Source organism: Phyllobates terribilis, unplaced genomic scaffold (assembly GCF_046119375.1).
Source record: "Phyllobates terribilis strain yellow unplaced genomic scaffold, ASM4611937v1 Scaffold_5__5_contigs__length_657084704, whole genome shotgun sequence".
NCBI lineage: Eukaryota > Metazoa > Chordata > Amphibia > Anura > Dendrobatidae > Phyllobates > Phyllobates terribilis.
This window is the reverse complement of record NW_027362765.1, coordinates 293,088,927-293,108,897: the sequence shown is the minus strand read 5'-3', so window position 1 is coordinate 293,108,897 and position 19,971 is coordinate 293,088,927. Positions and strand designations below refer to the sequence as shown.

General features: G+C 40.7%; 1 protein-coding gene across 1 annotated transcript in view; it reads right to left on the bottom strand.

Moving 5' to 3' along the window:
• The window catches only part of TNKS1BP1 (tankyrase 1 binding protein 1), a 96,585-nt gene that overhangs the window by 39,610 nt on the left and 37,004 nt on the right, over nt 1–19,971 (bottom strand). The window contains exons 5-7 of the mRNA XM_073684309.1: nt 11,091–11,539; nt 6,780–9,372; nt 2,158–2,299 (exon numbers count right to left, since the gene is read on the bottom strand). Coding sequence (XP_073540410.1) covers nt 2,158–2,299; nt 6,780–9,372; nt 11,091–11,539 — 3,184 coding nt within the window. The remainder of the gene's footprint in view (nt 1–2,157; nt 2,300–6,779; nt 9,373–11,090; nt 11,540–19,971) is intronic.

Sequence of the window (19,971 nt, the reverse complement as noted above, 5' to 3'; positions counted from 1 at the left end):
AAAGTTTTATATATATAATGTTTTATATGTTTTATTATGTTTATATGAAAAATTTTGTATGTTTTGGTGTTTTTGTCTTTACAGCCCGAGGACGTGCTGTGATTTACCAGGGGGGAATGTAGCACCCTGAGGATTCGGCTGCTACAGGGGTATTGCACCTCAACCCAGAGGTGTGATATTCCACTCCCGGGCAAGGATGGAGTGTGGGACTGAGCTCGGTAGGCTGCATGCACTACATACATCCCATTTCCGAGGAACAGACCAACGGTACTCCCACTTAGAAATGTGCAGGTACGACCGAGTCTGTTCCTGGCTGGAGTGGGAGGGGGGTGGAACATCCCATGTAGTGTAGGGGCAGATAGGGGGAGCAGTCTGGGTAGTGATAGGAGCTCATTGGGTGCTGGTCACCTGAGCTCACACATAGAGGGATATATAAGGTGGGCACCAACTAGAATCAGGGTCAGATGCAGAGAACAAGTCAGATGCAGAGAACAAGACAGCTGCAGAGGAGCAGACAGCAAGCAGAGAGGAAGTCAGCCTGCAGCAAGAGAGAGACCCTGAGTGAGAGAGGAGTAGAGAAGGAGTACCCAGAGGGGAAAACAGAGAGGACCCAAGAACCCAAATTAAAGCACTGGGTGAGGAGTCGGCACAGGGTACCGGATCCCAAGCTGGTGGGGGCAGAAAACACACCCCAGCCAGAGACCGGAGACCGTGGGCAGCGTTTGTCACGGTCACCCATCACATCCACCCCGAAGGCACACCACATGAAGGGTCAGGGAACCCAGGGCCAAGGGTGTCCCAACAGAAGGCCCGAGGGAGCTGGACCTAGGTGGATTACTGGTGGGGACGGCCAGAGAACGGGACAGAAAGAGAGCTCAGGGCCACGCTCCGGACTTGTTTGGGGGTTGGCTGGATCCAGGACCTGGTGGACGCAGCACGGCTCGGGTGGTCACTCGAAGCTGGAGTGACCAGTACAACATCTGCAGTAAGTAAACACCCTTAACTGCACAACCCGACTCTGTCTTCACTGCCGTCTGCACTACACCACCACAACCCCCATCCTCTGCGCCTGTCCCCTCTGAGGCTATACCCCTCCCGTTGGGGGTTATCTCATCAAGCTGCGCACCCACCATCAGCCTCAGCGGACCCTGCTGCAGCGGCGGCCACAGTGACCGCAACACAACGGGTGGCGTAGTCGACATTAAGAACTTAATAACATCTGTAGGACTGCCACATAACACTGAGCTTGACGCCCTGGGCACGGGGCCGGGTCACAGCCGCTCGGAGACTACAACCCCCCATCTGATCCGGTGCCGGGTATTCCCCTCAAAAAGGAATATGTCCCAGGGGGCGCGTCATATGACCCCGCCCACACCCCTGACCGGCAGATTCCAGTGAATTGTCAGCAACCTACCAAATCAGCAGTGGGGGCAGGGTTACACAGATTAGGCTGACTGGTCTGCATGTGAGATGTAGTCCTCTAGTGATAAAATCCTGCTGATAAAACACTGATTGTATAGAAACTACAGCACACAGCCTAATAAGTAACAAATCTCTGTAATCAGGCTCACAGTGGCTACATTATGCTGCTTTCAGATTAAATAGCAAAAATCTGCTGACAGATTCCCTTTAAAGACCAAAAGCTCATGTTACTAAACTAAAAAGAAAATGTAATACGTTTCAAATATTATATTTTTGATAAAAGGGGTATAGTTTGGTTTTCTTTTACCTTGTCAAGTTTCCAAGGAGATGATAGGTGCTCTTTAATTCATCACCCTATTACCTGATTGTTACAGACATCTAACAACAAAGAACCAGAATAGATTTTTTTTACCCTTTTTTGGAGGAACTTCAAAACTGTGGGCCCGATCATCAAAGCTTTTACGCCAGTAAAGTGACGTGAAACGCTTTGAAGAGTCACAACATTTTCGTGCAGCAGGAGTTGCACAAAATTGTGCTACTTTTGGCGTTTACACACCTGCTTGAAGCAGCTTTGCCAAAATGTCCGGCGCTGGGGTGGGATGGGGCATGACTAACCTCGCCTATAAAATTTAGCAAAAGTGCTGGTGTTTCTTATGGCGTTTCTTATGCCAGAAATGCTATGACAGTCTCCATTTCTGGTGAGGTCAAGGCCAAAGTCGTCTACGGTTTCCATACCTGTTGAGTCCCGGAACATCCAATATTCGGGATCAGTCTCCTCTGGGGCAGTGCAGGTTCCTGCTGCAGGTGTTCGATGACATCTTTTTTTGCCAAGTGACGCTCTGCCTCTCATTAATGAAGTGTCTAAAACGTTGGTGCCCTGAATGGAAAACAACAAACAGTTATTACAAAGTTTTGAATTTAAAAGACCTATAATCCAAAAACTTGACGATAACCTTAAAAAATGTCCTTTTGCCTCATAATTAAGCCATAACTTTTGCAGAGATATTCTAAACTAGATGCAATATTTTCACTTTTCCTGATGGCTCAAGTTTCATCAGAGTATGCAAAAAAGCCCCCAGACAATGGCCCCTCAGGCAGCCACTCAAGAAAAAAAACAAGTGGAGCAAGTATTAGACAAGGTGACTTGAGGTGTTCAGCTTCTAACTGTCCCAGACTAAAGTAAACTTACAGGAACTTTGTTGAAAATACAGTAGAAATTATAACAGGTAACTTTACAGTTTCATAGATACCTCAATATTGTTGTCTCCACTTCCTTCAGAGCATTGAAACCATGTTTTTCTTTTTTTTGCTTCTCCCTATCCTGTTCCTCCCTTGAAGGAGAGGTCCGAAGTTCATAGTTATTTTCATCCTAAATCCCTATCTATTTGGTGCCATAATCTAAACTATTTTCTAATATACTTGAATTAAAAATTCCATATCATCCCCTAACTACATTACATTTTTTCACTTCCTTTTTGATGATTTTTCGTTTGAGAATCCCTATGCATGCTGGGATATTCAAATGAAGCGTCACTGCTGTCATTGCGGCAGCCCTCACCCCTCCCTGAAATGAAGCATCATCAGTGTCGCTTGTTCCATGCATAATTTGCAGTGTGCGATGTGCACAATGACAACGCGCTCTGTTGCCGGCTCAGATCAGCAGTAACAAGGCACCAACAGAGCGCATTGTCAGAATACCCAGCAGGAAGAGTCCAACGCCAGCCCCGCAAATGACATCAATGGTCTTACAACAAGCTCTGTTGCCGGTTCTACTGCTGATCTGAGTCGGCAACAGAGAATGCGCTGCTATTGTGCACAGTGCACATCGCACAGGGACTAGCCCCCTCCCTGAAACGCTTTGTTTCAGGGAGGGGGCGGGGGCTGCGGCAGTGACTGAAGCCTCTGTCCCCTTAAAACTCTGTGTTTGAATATCCCAGCATGCACTTTAATTGGCATTGTTTAAACATTAGATTAAAGAGATTTGTTACGGACCTGTTGTTAATGGTTATAATACATCACCTGGCCATGATGGCCAGTTGCCATTTAGGATATGCAATCCTCTATGGATTAAAGGAGCTGTTTACACATAGGATCTGTACAATACCCATTCATGTCACTGCTTGTTTTTTCCTAACCAGCAGTAGATAAATGACAGCTGAAAAAGTGCTAAGTATAACTTCTCCAGTTTTTGTTTTTCTGAGTTCATCTCAATTTATCTCAGCTCTTAGAGAGGAAGAAAAAGCCTCCACAAATAACACAGCTTATGTATTACAATAGAATACATTTGTCAAGCTGTATCCCTGGCCAAAAACATACAGGGTGTGAATTCATTACACAGTAGTAACCAAAAACAGATAATTGCCAATGGTTATGGGTTTATGGGTTTTCATAAAAGAATCACACCCGGAAGCTAGTGAGAAGAGAATACATGATTCTAAAACATTGTATAAAATTAGTAGCAAGAAAAGAGGAAAACATTCACCGCCACAATCAGCAATCACAGTCAGCAATCACATTTAGGGAAACACCCCATTAAAGGTACAGGTAAGGAGCATTTCTTGTGGTTGGGTTAGATACTCTCAGTGATGCTCAGTTATGCAAAGAATTACTATAGAATAATCCAATATCAGAGAATATAACCTATGGCACTCATCACCTAATGTCCATTCAGTTTCCATTGATCATGAAGAGCAGGTACAGTGAAGGAAATAATTATTTGATCTCTTGCTGTTTTTGTAAGTTTGCCCACTGAAAAAGACATGAACAGTCTATAATTTTAAGGGTAGGTTAATTTTAACATTGAAAGATAGAATATCCAAGAAAAAATCAAGAAAATCACATGGTATAAATTAGATACATTTATTTGCATTTTGCAGTGAGAAATAAGTATTTGATCCCTAACAAACCATTATGAGTTTTGGCTCCTACAGACCAGTTAGACACTCCTAATCAACTTGTTACCTGCATTAAAGACAGCTGTCTTACATAGTTACCTGTATAAAAGACTCCTGTCCACAGACTCAATCAGTCAGACTCTAACCTCTACAACATAGGCAAGACCAAAGTGCTTTCTAAGCATGTCAGGGACAAGATCATAGACCTGCACAAAGCTGGAATGGGCTACAAAACCATAACTAAGACGCTTGGTGAGAAGGAGACAACTGTTGGTGAAATAGTAAGAAAATGGAAGAAATACAAAATGACTGTCAATCGACATCGATCTGGGGCACCATGCAAAATCTCACCTCGTGGGGTATCCTTGATCATGAGGAAGGTGTGAGATCAGCCTAAAACTACACGGGGGAACTTGTTAATGATCTCAAGGCAGCTGGGACCACAGTCATCAAGAAAACCATTGGTAACACATTACACCTTAAAGGTTTAAACTCCTGCAGTGCGCGCAAGGTCCCCCTGCTCAAGAAGGCACATGTGCAGGCCCGTCTGAAGTTTGCCAATGAACACCTGGAAAATTGAGCTCTTTGGCATTAACTCAACTCGCCGTGTTTGGAGGAAGAGAAATGCTGCCTATGACCCAAAGAACACCGTCCCCACTGTCAAGCATGGAGGTGGAAACATTATGTTTTGGGGGTGTTTCTCTGCTAAGGGCATAGGACTACTTCACCGCATCAATGGGAGAATGGATGGAGCCATGTACCGTAAAATCCTGAGTGACAACCTCCTTCCCTCCGCCAGGACATTAAAAATGGGTCATGGCTGGGTCTTCCAGCAAGACAATGACCTAAAACATACAGCCAAGGCACCAAAGAAGTGGCTCAAAAAGAAGCACGGTAAGGTCATGGAGTGGCCTAGCCAGTCTCCAGACCTTAATCCCATAGAAAACTTATGGAGGGAGTTGAAGCTTCGAGTTGCCAAGCGACAGCCTCAAAATCTTAATGATTTAGAGATGATCTGCAAAGAGCAGTGGACCAAAATTCCTCCTGACATGTGCGCAACCCTCATCAGCAACTACAAAAAACGTCTGACTGCTGTGCTTGCCAACAAGGGTTTTGCCACCAAGTATTAAGTGTTGTTTGCCAGAGGAATCAAATACTTATTTCTCACTGCAAAATGAAAATAAATTTATCTAATTTATACAATGTGATTTTCTTGATTTTTGTGGGGATATTCTATCTCTCAATGTTAAAATTAACCTACCCTTAAAATTATAGACTGTTCATGCCTTTGTCAGTGGGCAAACTTACAAAAGCAGCAAGGGATTAAATAATTATTTCCTTCACTGTACATGTAAGTGCAGTATCCCAAAGCATCCTACTGCTGTTTCGTCTGTGAATATGCTTTCTCAAGGACTCGAGAAAGCGCATTCAAAAGCTAAACGGCCATAGATCGCTTTGGGTTATTTTACTTCTGTGTATCTGCTATTCATGAATAAAAGAAACTGAATTTGGTAAGAAGTGCTGTGGATAATATTCTCTAAAATTGGATTATTATATAAAATTATTGACAATATAACCACCTCTTAATATGCAGAATAGCAGAATCCTATATCAGGTGAAAGGCCTGATAAATACATTTGCACTGTGATCAAGAGTGGGCTCAGCATTCAGCCACTCAGGCAATGCTATTTGGCTCATTTCTATCTCTGCTCCATTAGAGTAAAGCTGTGGTCATAGCTTTTTCACAGTGTCTACAAGGAGTCTAACGTAATCTGAGACACACCTACTGTCTCATTAATGGTCCAAGATGGTGCTCACTCCCTTCTTTCTTCTGTTCTGCCCTTTCAGAGTTGATTTCAATTACAGTAATGGCTGAATGATTAAAAAGTACAGATTACTATACCACAAGTGAGAAAAAGATGATTAGCAGGTGATTGATTCATATGTGGTAATGGTAATGAGCCTTAGTCAGGGATAGCCTGTAGGATTGCTTTAGCAATAGTCTGACTGCCACTTCTAGCACCCTATATCAACAGTAAAACTTGTAAAAATCTACTCTGCCTCTCCCCTGCCTTTATTTTCTCATAATTTTGTAGATTGATCACTGTTGATGATACATGTGTCTGTGGTCAAGTTATTGATAACTACTAACTGACCCTAAGTTTAGCACCTCGTGTTTATAGTCATAATAATGCTCCAAAAACCCTCGGAGTTGTACAAAGCAAAGTCCCCCTATTGCACTACATGCCTTTAATTTCATGAAGAAGCATATAAAGTAATATCTGTAGAAAGCACTACAAGCCATGGCCTATGGTTTTAGTGTCACGCCAAAAAGAGTTTATACCATTCAGTACATGCTCATAGCTAGAGCTCTGCCATATCACGAAACAGCAAAATAGTGGACTTGTTATCTAGAAACCTAGATGTCTTGCTATTCAAAACCATAAAAGAAAGGATTCATACCTCTAGAAAATCAAAATTTTCTTCTGGAGTTTCCTCTGCTTCTGACGCTGTATCCACTGGACTTTCTTCATGTGTTTCATGTGATAATTTATGTCCACCTGACCTATCTTCAATGTGCTCAGATTCTTCCAGTTCAGAAAGTCCATTTAGATTTTTTTCATTTAAAGTGTGTTTGTCCAAGTCGTCCTCTGCACAAGTATCTTGTATTTCCTCTCTGTGTGATTCAAGGAATTGAGAATGTTTATTTGTTTCTCTAGAATCTGTATGATCTTGAGGCTCTGACTCAACAGTATGAGTATCTAAAGTCTTTGGCTCTTCTTTCTGTGTGTACTCAAGCTTTTGCTCTTTCGACAGCAGTTCCTTATTATTATTATTATAGGTCTCAGAAGTTGAATCATCTTTGTGGTGGTATTCTTCAGGGGTACTACCGCTATCTGGCTGTTCCAAGTACTTTTCAAGTGTGCGCTTAGGTTTATCTTGCTCTGCTGAAGTAATATGTCTACTGTCGTTTTCTGCTGCATGCAGGTCCATGTACTTTTCTTCTATAGACTCGGTCAACCCATGGTTATTTTCTCCAAACATCTTACTTTTCTCCTCCTGACCATCTTTCTCATCAGATTGTTCTGAATAATAACTTATTAAGTGTGAATCTTTTGAGTCTATATTTTTATTTGGCAAGATTTCTTGTGCATTCAGCTCCTCTGATCGTGTTTCTTGATACTTTTGCTCATTTGAGTGTTCTTCATGATAATTTGGCTCATCTGCGTGTTCTTGCTGGTAATTTGGCTCCTTTGAGTGTTCATCTTTGTAGTATGACTCCTCTGACTGTTTATATTGGTAATTGGGCTCCTCTGAGTGTTCTTCTTGGTAATATGACTTCTCTGACTGTTTATATTGGTAATTGGGCTCCTCTGAGTGTTCTTCTTGGTAATATGACTTCTCTGACTGTTTATATTGGTAATTGGGCTCCTCTAAGTGTTCTTTTTGGTAATATGACTTCTCTGACTGTTTATATTGGTAATTGGGCTCCTCTGAGTGTTCTTCTTGGTAATATGACTTCTCTGACTGTTTATATTGGTAATTGGGCTCCTCTGAGTGTTCTTCTTGGTAATATGACTTCTCTGACTGTTTATATTGGTAATTGGGCTCCTCTAAGTGTTCTTTTTGGTAATATGACTTCTCTGACTGTTTATATTGGTAATTGGGCTCCTCTGAGTGTTCTTTTTGGTAATATGACTTCTCTGACTGTTTATATTGGTAATTGGGCTCCTCTGAGTGTTCTTCTTGGTAATATGACTTTTCTGACTGCTTATATTGGCAATTGGGCTCCTCTGAGTGTTCTTGCCATTCTGACTCCTCTGAGTGTTTAAATTGGTAATTTGGCTCTTCTGAGTGTTTTTGTAGGTAATTTGGCAACTCCAATGGCATTTCACTGGATAGGGAGTTTTTACTAACGGGCTCCTCTGCTTGTGTTTGTTGGTAATGTGACTCTGTTTTTATATGGGGAATGATGTTTTCTGGTGAATCCTCTGGTTGTACATGCTTTTCCTCTGCATGTTGATAAACCTGTTCATATGCCATTTCTGTTTCCCTTATTTGTGTGTCCTGAGGATATGACTCCTTTAAATCATCATATGTGTAAATTGGTTTCATATGTTGCTCATATGTGAGGGTTTGTGTCTTTGATGGTTCATGGCTATGAGTTAATTCTACTGACTCGGCATTGTGGGAAAATTGCTTCTCTGGTTGCTCATACATTTGTTCTAGCTTCTCTGAGTGATCATACTCATATTTTGGTTTCTTTATTACAGCATATCTTTGACTTTCTTCTTCTGATTGTGAGTAATCTTGCATTGGTTCCTCAAATTGTGCATATTTTTGAACTGGTTCCTCAGATGTTTCACAACTATGTTCATTTTCCTCAGATTGTACATATGTATGAACTGGTTCCTCTGATGCTATGTATGTGTGAACTTGTTCCTCAAATGGTGCATATGTGTGAACCATTTCATTAGATTCTGTGAATGTACTAACTAGTCCCTCAGATGGTTCATACCTATGAACTGGTTTCTCAGACTGTGCATGTTCATGCAATGGTTGTTCTACATGACTATGTGAATAATCATGGTCCTCTGATTCATCAACTCTGTGTTTTATTTCTTCTCTATCCTGTAAATTTTGTGAGTAAATATTATAGTACTGAAGTCCTTCTTTGTGATCACTTATATTACTTTTCACCGTTGACTGAATGACTTTGTAAGTAGGATCTCCAAAATTACTTGATTGAACTTCTGATTTAGAAGACGCCAAGTCTTGTAAGTAACCAAGTTTTGACTTAGAACTGTTTGATTCATGCTTCTTCAGCTGAGTCATCTCCTCTTGTGATTGAGTCAGAGCACTTGGTGGATGAAATTCCACTGAATGAGTATTTATTTCCCGTGAAGTAAATTTGTCTTCTGATTGGGATTCTATACTCATGTGTGATGGTTCCTTTATATCATCACATTCTGAATGATCCATTGTGGATTTATAATGATGGATATAAGCTGTCCCAGAATCATGGGAGGGATACTCATAATTTTCATGTTCTGGTCTAAAAAAAAAAAAGCAACAGACAATAAATGTAACAAATGTATATACATAGGTACAATAACCAACAAAAAGTAATCTGATGCACACATTACTGCCAGACCAGGCATGACATTGTTCCCTAAGAATGGAAAACAGGAACCAGCAGCCCATAGCATAAGCAAAATTAGGCTTGTGCCTATTTAGGTCACCCCTTAGTGTTGCTGTTAATACTGAAGTATGAATGTTCACATTCTAACCCAATGCGATTTTAGAGCAAAAATTCTGAACTCATGTTTTTTGTTTTTTTTAATATATCTTAATAATGGCTAAAGTGCTGCATAGAGTTTACAATAGACTGCTTTAGCATTGAGTTCAATGTATCCAAAAGTCTCCCCTTAGTGGTGACTACAGGCAGAAAGAATTTTAACATTTAATTGTAAAGCTTTGCAGGGGATAAAACTCCGTAATTGAAAAATGGAGTTCCCAACCGATATAAAGATTTGTATAAATATATTAAGATATTAATCAGTTAAAGATTTTGCTCAGAAGTGTGTTCAAATGCTAGAATAGGTAGCTAACATATTATAACTTTAATCCCAACCCAAATTTTTTTTTCACTAAATAGCGTATTCAGGTACATAAAAATATACATATGTTATCATGTTAAAACCCACCACAGACGCAAGCAGAATGCTCATTCGTTGGGGGGAACGATCTTTTGGTTTTCACAAAAGATCCTCGCTCTCAGCTGCATATCATCCTGTATAAACAGGACATGTGCTGCGAAGAACAATGGCAGTCTATGTGCACCGAATAATGTATTACTGTATTATTCAGTAGCGCGCATCTGAAGCAGGTATTTAACAACCTCACGTAGACTGTCCAAGGTCATTTAATACTGCACATCACACAGTGTAAATGGACCTTGGGCTGACCAAACATGAACCAAACCTCTTTGATCTAGTGGCTAAATGCAACAGGCAGTGCAATTGTCAAATAGAGGTTAATAGAGAAGATCAGAGATTTGTTTTCCGAGATCTGTCATCGGTAAGGCTGCATGTGTCAGACAAACGTTCTCACAATAAAATGGCAAAACTTAGTCACACTCTCGAAGAAGGGTGACACTGACCTTGCTCAATGTGTCAAGCACTGTACTCACCTCTTGACTTATTCCTTCTGAATGTGTTACACAGCCTTTTGATGCATTCAAGAGCCAGAGACATTGCTGATTCTAAGCGGTGTATTTATCCCCTGGCTTAATATAATATGTGAACCACCATATCTGATTTACATCCCCTATTTCTGGACCTCAGACTATTAAACATGACCTTTCACCAAATTTTTAATGTTGAACTGGACACACGATGTAATAGCGGATGCGGAGTAGAATAAAAGTTTCTTTTCATTTCACCTGTCCGTTGCTGAAATATAAGCAAAGTATTTGGCACCTAATGAGTTAATTTTCGTTAAGTCGAAGTGGGTGTTATCAGAGAGTTTTTAGTGAGGGGCAATTTACTGCGTTCTGCAGCCACTATTACATTTTTCCAGATCTACAGTACATGAAAAATTTGGTGGAAGGTCCTTGTTAAAACAAATTGACAGTGTCGCTTATTTTTCCAATTTTTCTTCAATGGCAATAATGACATGTATGTAATACTAAGATGTATTTTATGGAACATAAAACATCTCCTTCCTGTAGAAAACCTTCGGTCAAGAATAGAAATGAGCAGAATTGTTTACCTGGGTGAAGAATCTGGAGGCGTATGAGCAAAATGGGGCATATAGTCCACATTTTTCACTGCAGGATCTCCTTCTGGCTGTCTCTTATGGAAGCTTCTGTAGTCCTCAACCACATTATTAGGTTGATTCCCACGCTCAACATTTTCATCCAGCTTTGTAGTGTAAGAAATGGAAGATTCATCTTCTTCATAAGCAATTTTAGTTTCTTTTTTATGTAAACTTGATTCATGAATATCAGGTTGACAAATATCTATATTTTCTTGAATAGTATTATGACGGTCACTTCTATGACTTGTATCGTCTATAGCATCTTTGCTAATATTATCATCTATGGTCACTGTATAGTTGGTTGTTTGTGTCCTCACGTAACCTGGTGGCTCATTTATTTCTGCAGACTTCTCCTGATTTCCCTTTTCATCAGTCTTTTGCTGCCCATATGAAACTGGTATCTGCAAAAGTTTTGACATAAAAATAATTAGATGACTTTGACCAGTTGATTAAAAGCATGTTTTACAATCATTTTTCTGTTTACCCCAGTCTATGGACTTTACTGGACTTAGTTTTACTGGACTTAATTATCACCCTTAGGTTACATTCTCATGATCGTATTTTCAGTCCAAGCGCTGTCAAAAATGACATCACACAGACAGCAGTAGGACCGATGTTATTCAATTATCCTGCTCAGATGACTATTTTTTCAAATGGACTGAATGTCCATTGTGACAAAGTCACTGGCAGAGTGCTACAGGGGAGATATGTTTCACTGAGGCTGTTAGCTTCAGTGAGGTGAAACTGGAAGTCTTCTCCTGCATGGTATGTGCTGAAATGGTTAATCAGCCATATTTAAATGGGCCAGCCAGTTTGAATGAACGACTATAGTGCGGGTGGGAGGTTGTTCACCCTATCTCCACCCCAGGGTGTGGTCTGGGATTTAAATACTTGGCCTGTGGAGGCATTCAGTGTTCAGTAGGTCTGGAGAGAGGAACTCCAGATTTGTTTGTGTGGAGCTATCCTGAACCACGTGGAGTTGCTGAACTTTGAGCAGGCAGATCCCTGCTACTACAAAGACCGTGCTTTTGTGATACCATTTAGCTTTGTTTTCCCTGTTTTGCCCAAAGGGCCATGTTTTCTTTTATTAGCTCAGTGTTGGTTTATGCTGCATTTTAATAAACCAACCAAAATTTTTAAAGAGACAGCGTACCCGTGTCTACCTCCGTGTGCAGCTGAGTGAGCGATCTACCACACCATGTAAAAAAACTTGCAGCATGGACTAGTCTCTTCTATATTTTGGTAAAGACTTGCTCATTACAGTCTATGGGTGTGCAAAAAAAATGAGATTCCATAAGGATTTATTACCCAAAATGTTCCTAGGGAGCTCCAATGTAGTCCACGTTCCCCGAATCCGGCTCTGGTGACAGTGAATAGAAGTAAAGTGACCGCTATTCACAGGCACCTGGTAGCCGCTGCAACAGGGCAATTGGGAAAAGCCATGCAAAGCATTAGAATTGGTGCATCTAATGTGATGCGCCACTTCTGGGTCGGCTGTGGGCTGGTATTTTTAGGCTGGGAAGGGCACAATAATCATGTACCTTCCCAGCCTGATAACATAAGCTCGCAGCTGTCTGCTTTAACTTTGCTGTAGTGGTTATCAAAAATAGGGGGGACCCCACGTCATTTTTTTAAATGACTTATTTAATAGGTTAAATAAGGCTAAACACCCTTTAGTGCCACATAAAAAGCACTAAAGGGTGCAAGTTTATTATATGTAGGGAGCTTGTGACATTATATATCTACAGGACATCTAGCTATTCTATTTATCTATCTCTTTATATTAGACTGCTTTATTAGCTTTGCAAACTAGCTTTAAATGACCGAGAGAATTACAGTATGTAAAAGATGATGTTAAAAACGCATTGCATACGGAGTGCATACACATGTCATATGAATGTCATACAGATGCTAGATGAGAAAAATCACATTGTACTCGCATGACACTCGTCCTACTTTTCTGGATCAACATCGGAGCAATTTTTTTTATAGGATTGTGTGTCTCCAGCCATACATTGCAATGCTTAACATAGGAAACTGGTTTTAGTCTTGTAAATTTTATTCACTGCTGATGTATAAAAACAAATGCCATTTGGATGACAATACAGATAAAAATATTTTTTTATATGCTAGTTTGAACTTAGACTTAATATGATGAGTTTGCATTGCTAGCTATGTGCGGACAGTAATGTGGACATCTCCACCTCAGAATAGAAGTGTCTTCGTTCTAATTCAAGGAAGAAAAGAAGGAACAAAGATTATAGAATAAGTAAGATCCAATATACATGTTTGATAGACCTGGATAAAGGTGAAGCAGAGGAATGGATTTATAAAAAACAGTAATTCGGAGCTTTGAAGATGGCTAGCTGCAACCAAATGCAACTAAAAGGTCTAGCACAGATTAGTACAAGTAGAGATGAGCGGATCAATCTGCTGAGGATCAACTTCAAGTCAACTTTTCTGAAATTCGCAGGTCTCTGCAAATTTGAACAATTTGAGATTCAATTCACAAGAATTATGGAAAAAAATGCCTGATGCTATTTCACACACTGAAGCATCAGCAAGCGGGCTAATGACTTTTCGCACGGTCAACACCCTAATGCCCTGCAGCTTTGGCATCAGATGGTTGTAGTGTAGCTAATCAGGGAGGCTATCATAGGCAGTATAAAAGACGAGGGCTGGCCAAGCAGTACCATTTTATGCTTGTTCAGTTAGGGATAGGAGGTCTGAGCGCACAGCTCATTCTACCTAGGGATAGAAAAAGGCCTAATCTGATTGTAGTTGACTACTGCAGTCCTGAACCATATTGATAATGGAAGTGGAAGTCTCAATCTGTGAATAATAATCCAGATATTCAGTTGACATATGGAACTTCTGAAGCTGTATAGTCATTCAGTGTGATGTACAGGGAAGTGCTGTAGCTGTATAGTCACTCAGTGTGATGCATAACAAAGTGCTGTCGCTGTATAGTCACTCATTTCAACATATCTGCTCATCTCTACTTTCAAGTAAACAAATGTGCAGGCCAACGCTCATCAGAAAATTATAATTATATTTCTGTAAGTCAAGTCAGCAGTCTTCCCCATGATTGTGGAACCTACTGAAACAGACTAAGGGACCTTTTTAAATGCTTAGAAAGCCTTGGCAGGTGTTTTTTGTTAATTATTTTAATTTACTGAGATAATGACTTTTGTGTTTTCATTGGCTGTAAGCCATAATCATCAACATTAACAGAAATAAACACTTGAAATAGATCACTCTGTTTGTAATGACTCTATATAATATGAGTTTCACTCTTTGTATTGAAGAGCTGAAATAAATTAACCTTTTGAAGATATTCTAATATAGTGAGATGCACCTGTATGTTAGGTTAGACATAGTGTAGATAAATCAAACTTGTTTTCTAAAAGACTCTTATTTGTTAGAAAAGGCAATGCAGGGGCTTCAAATAGAGGAAATATGGCTGAAGCTTAGGATTTTTCTACTGTACTTTTGGCATGACAGTGCCAGCTACAAATTTTCTGTATTTCTGTCAGATAGCAACTACGCTGATCCATTGATAGCACTGAGATCTGGTTTTATTAGTGTTAATTTACTCACTTATACAGTGTCATCATATTCCAAAGCTTTACAGACATCATCACTGTATCCATTGGGGCTCCCAATCTAAATTCCCTATCAGGATGTCTTTAGAGTGTGGGAAGAAACCGAAGTACCAGGAGGAAACCCACAAAAACATGTGGAGAACATACAAACTCCTTGCAGATGTTGTCCTTGATGGGATTTGTACCCAGGACCCCAATGCTGCAAGGCTGCAGTGCTAACCACGGAACGAAGCGACCAGTGTGGTTACCTCTAGCAATGCCGGCTGTTGCTGGGTAGAACTGGTTTTATTAGATTCAGCGTCTAAAGGGGTGGTACAAAGTCAAACTAAATTTCATTCTAAATCCCTATCTATTTACTGCCATAATCTAAGCTATTTTCTAATTTACTTGTATTAAAAATTCCCTACAGTTTCCTAACTACACTATCTAACTGCTATTCTATTTTTTTCCTATTTCCTGTGTGATGACGATTCGTTTGACAATTCCAGTGCATGCTGGGATAGTTAAAGGAATAGTCATCGGAGCAGGGGGCAGAGGCTGCCCGTTAGAATACCCGGCATGCAGAGGACCAGCGCCGCCTCCGCCAGTGACGTCACCACAAAGAATTACTAAAATACATTTAAAAATGTGCTGCAGTCGGAGTGCCCACCTGCATGAGAGTACCACCATTAGGAAGTTGAAAATTGCCACAGTAAAGGGCTAAGTAGAGAAAAACATTTATTCCTGACCCTGAAGAGTGCATCTGCCAGATAGGTGAGTGATTAGCTGCCCAACAGGGCCAAGAAGATACCACACCAGGGGAGTTTGTAAGCTGATACCTGAGTGTTGGGAGCTGTACCACACCGGAAACTGGCTCCTATATCCATTAATATACTTACAGAACCGCATCTACAATAATCTGCAACTGCCCCTTACAGGTTTGGTTGAAGCTTTGTATGTATTTAGATGATTTGATCTGGATCTGTATTTAAAGTGTTTGTTCTGGGGTCTGTATTATTTTAGGTGGTCTGTGTTTATTTAGTATTCTGATCCTGATTTGTATTTAGAGGGTCTGGATCTCCTTGTGACTTAAATACCTTAGGTTGTATGAGTGCCCTACAGATGCCCATGCATCTTAGACAGAAAGAAAGATAGATTGCTTCTCCCAGCTGATTGTAAGATGAAGAATTCAGGTGCTAGGAACAATTATAAAGCCGTCTCTCCTGATGTCCATCTACAAATCTTGAAGACCATTGACCAGTGGATTGATTCGAGATTTGAAACGTTACCGGGACTCATGACTAACTAGTAATATTTCTCGGCAAATTGATGGAATTTCTTACATATATATAAGAAATATGGGGTTATTTATGAAGTGAGGTTAAAAGGAACCCTTGTGGTCATTCTTAGAATTATCAAACTGAGGTCTGGGAAATGGGAATCTAGATACAGATCATACTGTTTATGAGTTCAGGTTCTCACCCAACAACCAGGAAAACTGGTTTCCCATCTAGCTTGAGCACACAATGGCATCATTTTGGCTTTTGTGCCTGACAAGTCAGTAATATTCCGTGGTTACTGCACTTGTGGTTTCCAAGAATAACAACATGGAAGCCACAATTTTATTCATCGGCTGGCAGGCCTTTGTACTGATTTATGAGACTGAAAGCTAATAAAGCATTTCACTCCTGAAAGGTGAGTAGATTGAAGTGTGCAAGGTTGGGGTTTCCACCAATCTTCAAAGCAAATCAGACTCTAACCCGGATGTTCATGAAAAAAATACAAATGAATGGGTCTTATGTAACCTACTAAAAAGTGTTTTCATCTACTTATGACCAAATTGTATTAGTAATTTTGATCAATGACTTTGATCAAAATGGACTTGTCTCCTTCTAACCACTGATAGTAAAACGCACGTGATTCACGAACGTCCGAATGAGGCCTCCATGTTCTCCATATACAATATATCTCTCCATGCATAGCTGTAATTATTTATCCCCTCAGCACAGCATATGTGCACGCAGTCGGTAATGCATTCCAATGTAACAAAGTCACTACAGTGCGAGGTTAATAAATGAACATATGTCAGATAAGAATGCATGGAAAAATGATAAGACCTTCTACATTATTGTTCTAAAAAACGATAAACGTGGTAGGAGAAATAATCTTACCTAATAGGGTAATGAAAAATGGACCATATGCAAAACTGTCATAAAGTCGTCATAATAGGAATTGTGACCATAAAATATCAGCGATGTCACATAGTGCTTGAGGCTCTTGGATCCCAATAGTAACTCTGTAGGGCCCTTTGTTTAGTAAGGGGTGTCATTAATACAAATTGTGCTATCTTATGCAGCTGAGGCAGGTTTGGACTGGTCCATGGGGGAACGGGTGAATCCCCGGAGGGCCCCTCTGCTGGAGTTGGTCTTCCACCCCCTTACATGAGCATTGTATGGCACAGTAAACTTAATGCAACATGTACAGACAAGGGCAGCATCTAATCATTCAAAAGTACCCAGTTTATTATCATAAAGATGCATAGTCAAGTTTGTGAACAAGGGTGAATTGGTCGCTAGAATCAATGCAGCCTTGCAGCGCTGGGGTCCTGGGTTCAAATCCCACCAAGGACAACATCTGCAAGGAGTTTGTATGTTTTCCCCATGTTTGTGTAGGTTTCCTCCGGGTTCTCCGGTTTCCTCCCACGCTCCAAAGACATACTGATAGGGAATTTAGATTGTGAGTCCCAATGGGGACAGTGTCTGTAAAGCGCTGTGGAATTAATAGCGCTAAATAAGTGACTAAAATAAATAAAATGTCATTGGTGGATCCTTGGCACAATAGTTCGACACTGGAAGAGGGGTCTTTGATGCCCGTCAGACCAAGTATGCAACTGCTACATCTGAATCCTATGTAGGCAGGGTTCGAACAGCCGCATGTTTAGTCAGTGTACTGTCCGTGTGCTGAGCAGACCACACACTTATCCAATAGTGACCAATGTGCCAGTGCATGCCAACGATTTCTCACACAGACATTGTACAGACCAACTAGTGCATGACAATAGGAGGCAGCTCTTATGGCAGAGCAAATAGAGCCAGGTATGTCCACAATCTGCAGATGGGACTGGCTCAAGTCTTAGTATTGCAATGTGATCCCAGCCTTAGTTATGTCCCTGGCAGTCTACAGAACTCCATGCTAACTACTGGTATTCTTATTTTATCGTAAGAAGCATTTGTCATCTGATTTTTTTTTCGGGAAACTGATGTAACTTTTATTTTTTTAGCCAAGATGGAGTGAGCAGAGTATCACAAACCGCACCCTAAAGAGCAGTAACACGTGCACTTTATCCAGCTGTAAATTACTTTTCATTCTTACAGCAAATGAAAGTTTTCCATTCCACCACCTGGGGGCGCATGGGCGAATTATACTGAATACGTTTTATGGATGAGTTTTGTTCTACTAGATCGTGTTTGAAATTTTCGCTTTCTGCAATTTCTTTCGATCACAGTTTTAATTTATTCAATAAGAAAAGAAAAAATAAATACAACTATAGATGGTTTCACACCTCTGACATTAATGATCTGAGTGCCAACCATGATGTCCAGACCGGCCACAGGTCTACTGACTTGAACGCAACAGCCTCATATATGTCCATACTTGGACTGTGAAGATCAGACATGTAAAACAGATGTAGCAAACAGTGCACCTCACCGGCATTCTAATTCAGTGGTCATGATATGCACTACAAATCCCAGGAGGCAAATACAGTACATGGAACATCCATGTATGTCCCATCTGTTGCTGAAATAAAAACTGGAACATATTTATCAAGCATATGCACAAGAATTATGGTGCACTGTGTGCCCAAAAAAACTGCCTGACATGCCTGCATTTTAAGACTGTCTAGTTAAGTTTACACTACCTAAGAATTAGACAGCAGTGATACATCTGCCGCTGGGTGCTGTCTTCAATCCCTCAATAGTGCAGAATTGTCCATAGATTTATAATTCCAAGGTATCATGTTTAATGTTTAAAATTACCGGAAAACATTATAAAGGGAATGTCCGGACTTCTGATAAAAGTATGCAGTCACTATATGTGAATTCTGAATCCTGCCAGCATGTGGTACACACACTGTCAGGATTCACCAGTATTGCCGGTGAGAGTGGGCAGTCACGTGACCTCAAGAATGCAATTTGCATACACGCAGTAATATGCCAACTAGATGTGTTCGTCTTATCTCAATTCACTTGTAGCCGGAATGTGGCCCATAGTATGCAAATTGCATACTTGAGGTCATGTGACTGCTCACTCTCACTGGCAATACTGGTGAATCCTAACAGCGTGCACGCCACACATAGAGTGATAGCAGACTTTTATCAGAAGAGCTTGTACCAATATGAGAAGCTACATCCTACCCACAGGATAGAGGATAACTTCCTTGTTGCTGGGAGTTGAACTACTGGGACCTCCACCGATCCTAAGAATAGGACTGAGTGGTGGTCGAGCATGCACACCACCGCTCCCTTCATTCATAATGGAAGCGCTGGTGATAACCAAATGCACTACTCAAATATCTCTGGTGATCCCATTAAGAATGAATGGAGTGGAGGTGCGCATGCTTGGCCAATAGCTCCATTCAAAGCCCCATTTTTGGATCCCAGCAATTCAACCCCCAGCAATCAGGAAGTTAGCCCATATCCCATGGATAGAGGATAACTTCTTATCTTGGTATGAACCCTTTCATTCCTACATTGATCGTCCCACAGGATGACACCATACCATGGGCAGCATGGTGGCTCAGTGGTTAGCACTGTAGACTTACAGTTCTCAAGTCCAACGAAAGACAATATCTGCAAGGAGTTTGTATGTTCTCCCCATGTTTGCGTGGGTCTCTTCCAGTTTGCTCCCACACTCCAAAGACATACTGATAGGGATTGAATTTAGATTGTAAGCCCCAATGGGGGCTGTGAAGATGATGTATGTAAAGTCCTGTGGAATTAATTGCACTAAATAAATGAGTATAATAAGGTTCTAATAACATTTCCCTTTCTGATTTGTCTCAGATGTAGTATTGTAATGAAAGCTCCCATCACCATTCACTTGCTTGCTGCATGCAGTCTTCAAGAGTGGTGTTCACCTTATTGCTCACTGGTTAAGAAATGTGAATTGTCTTTCTCTGGTTTCATAAGAGATAATTTGTTACTACAGCATTGATACATATTGAGAATTTTGCTCAAGGCCTCTTTGGC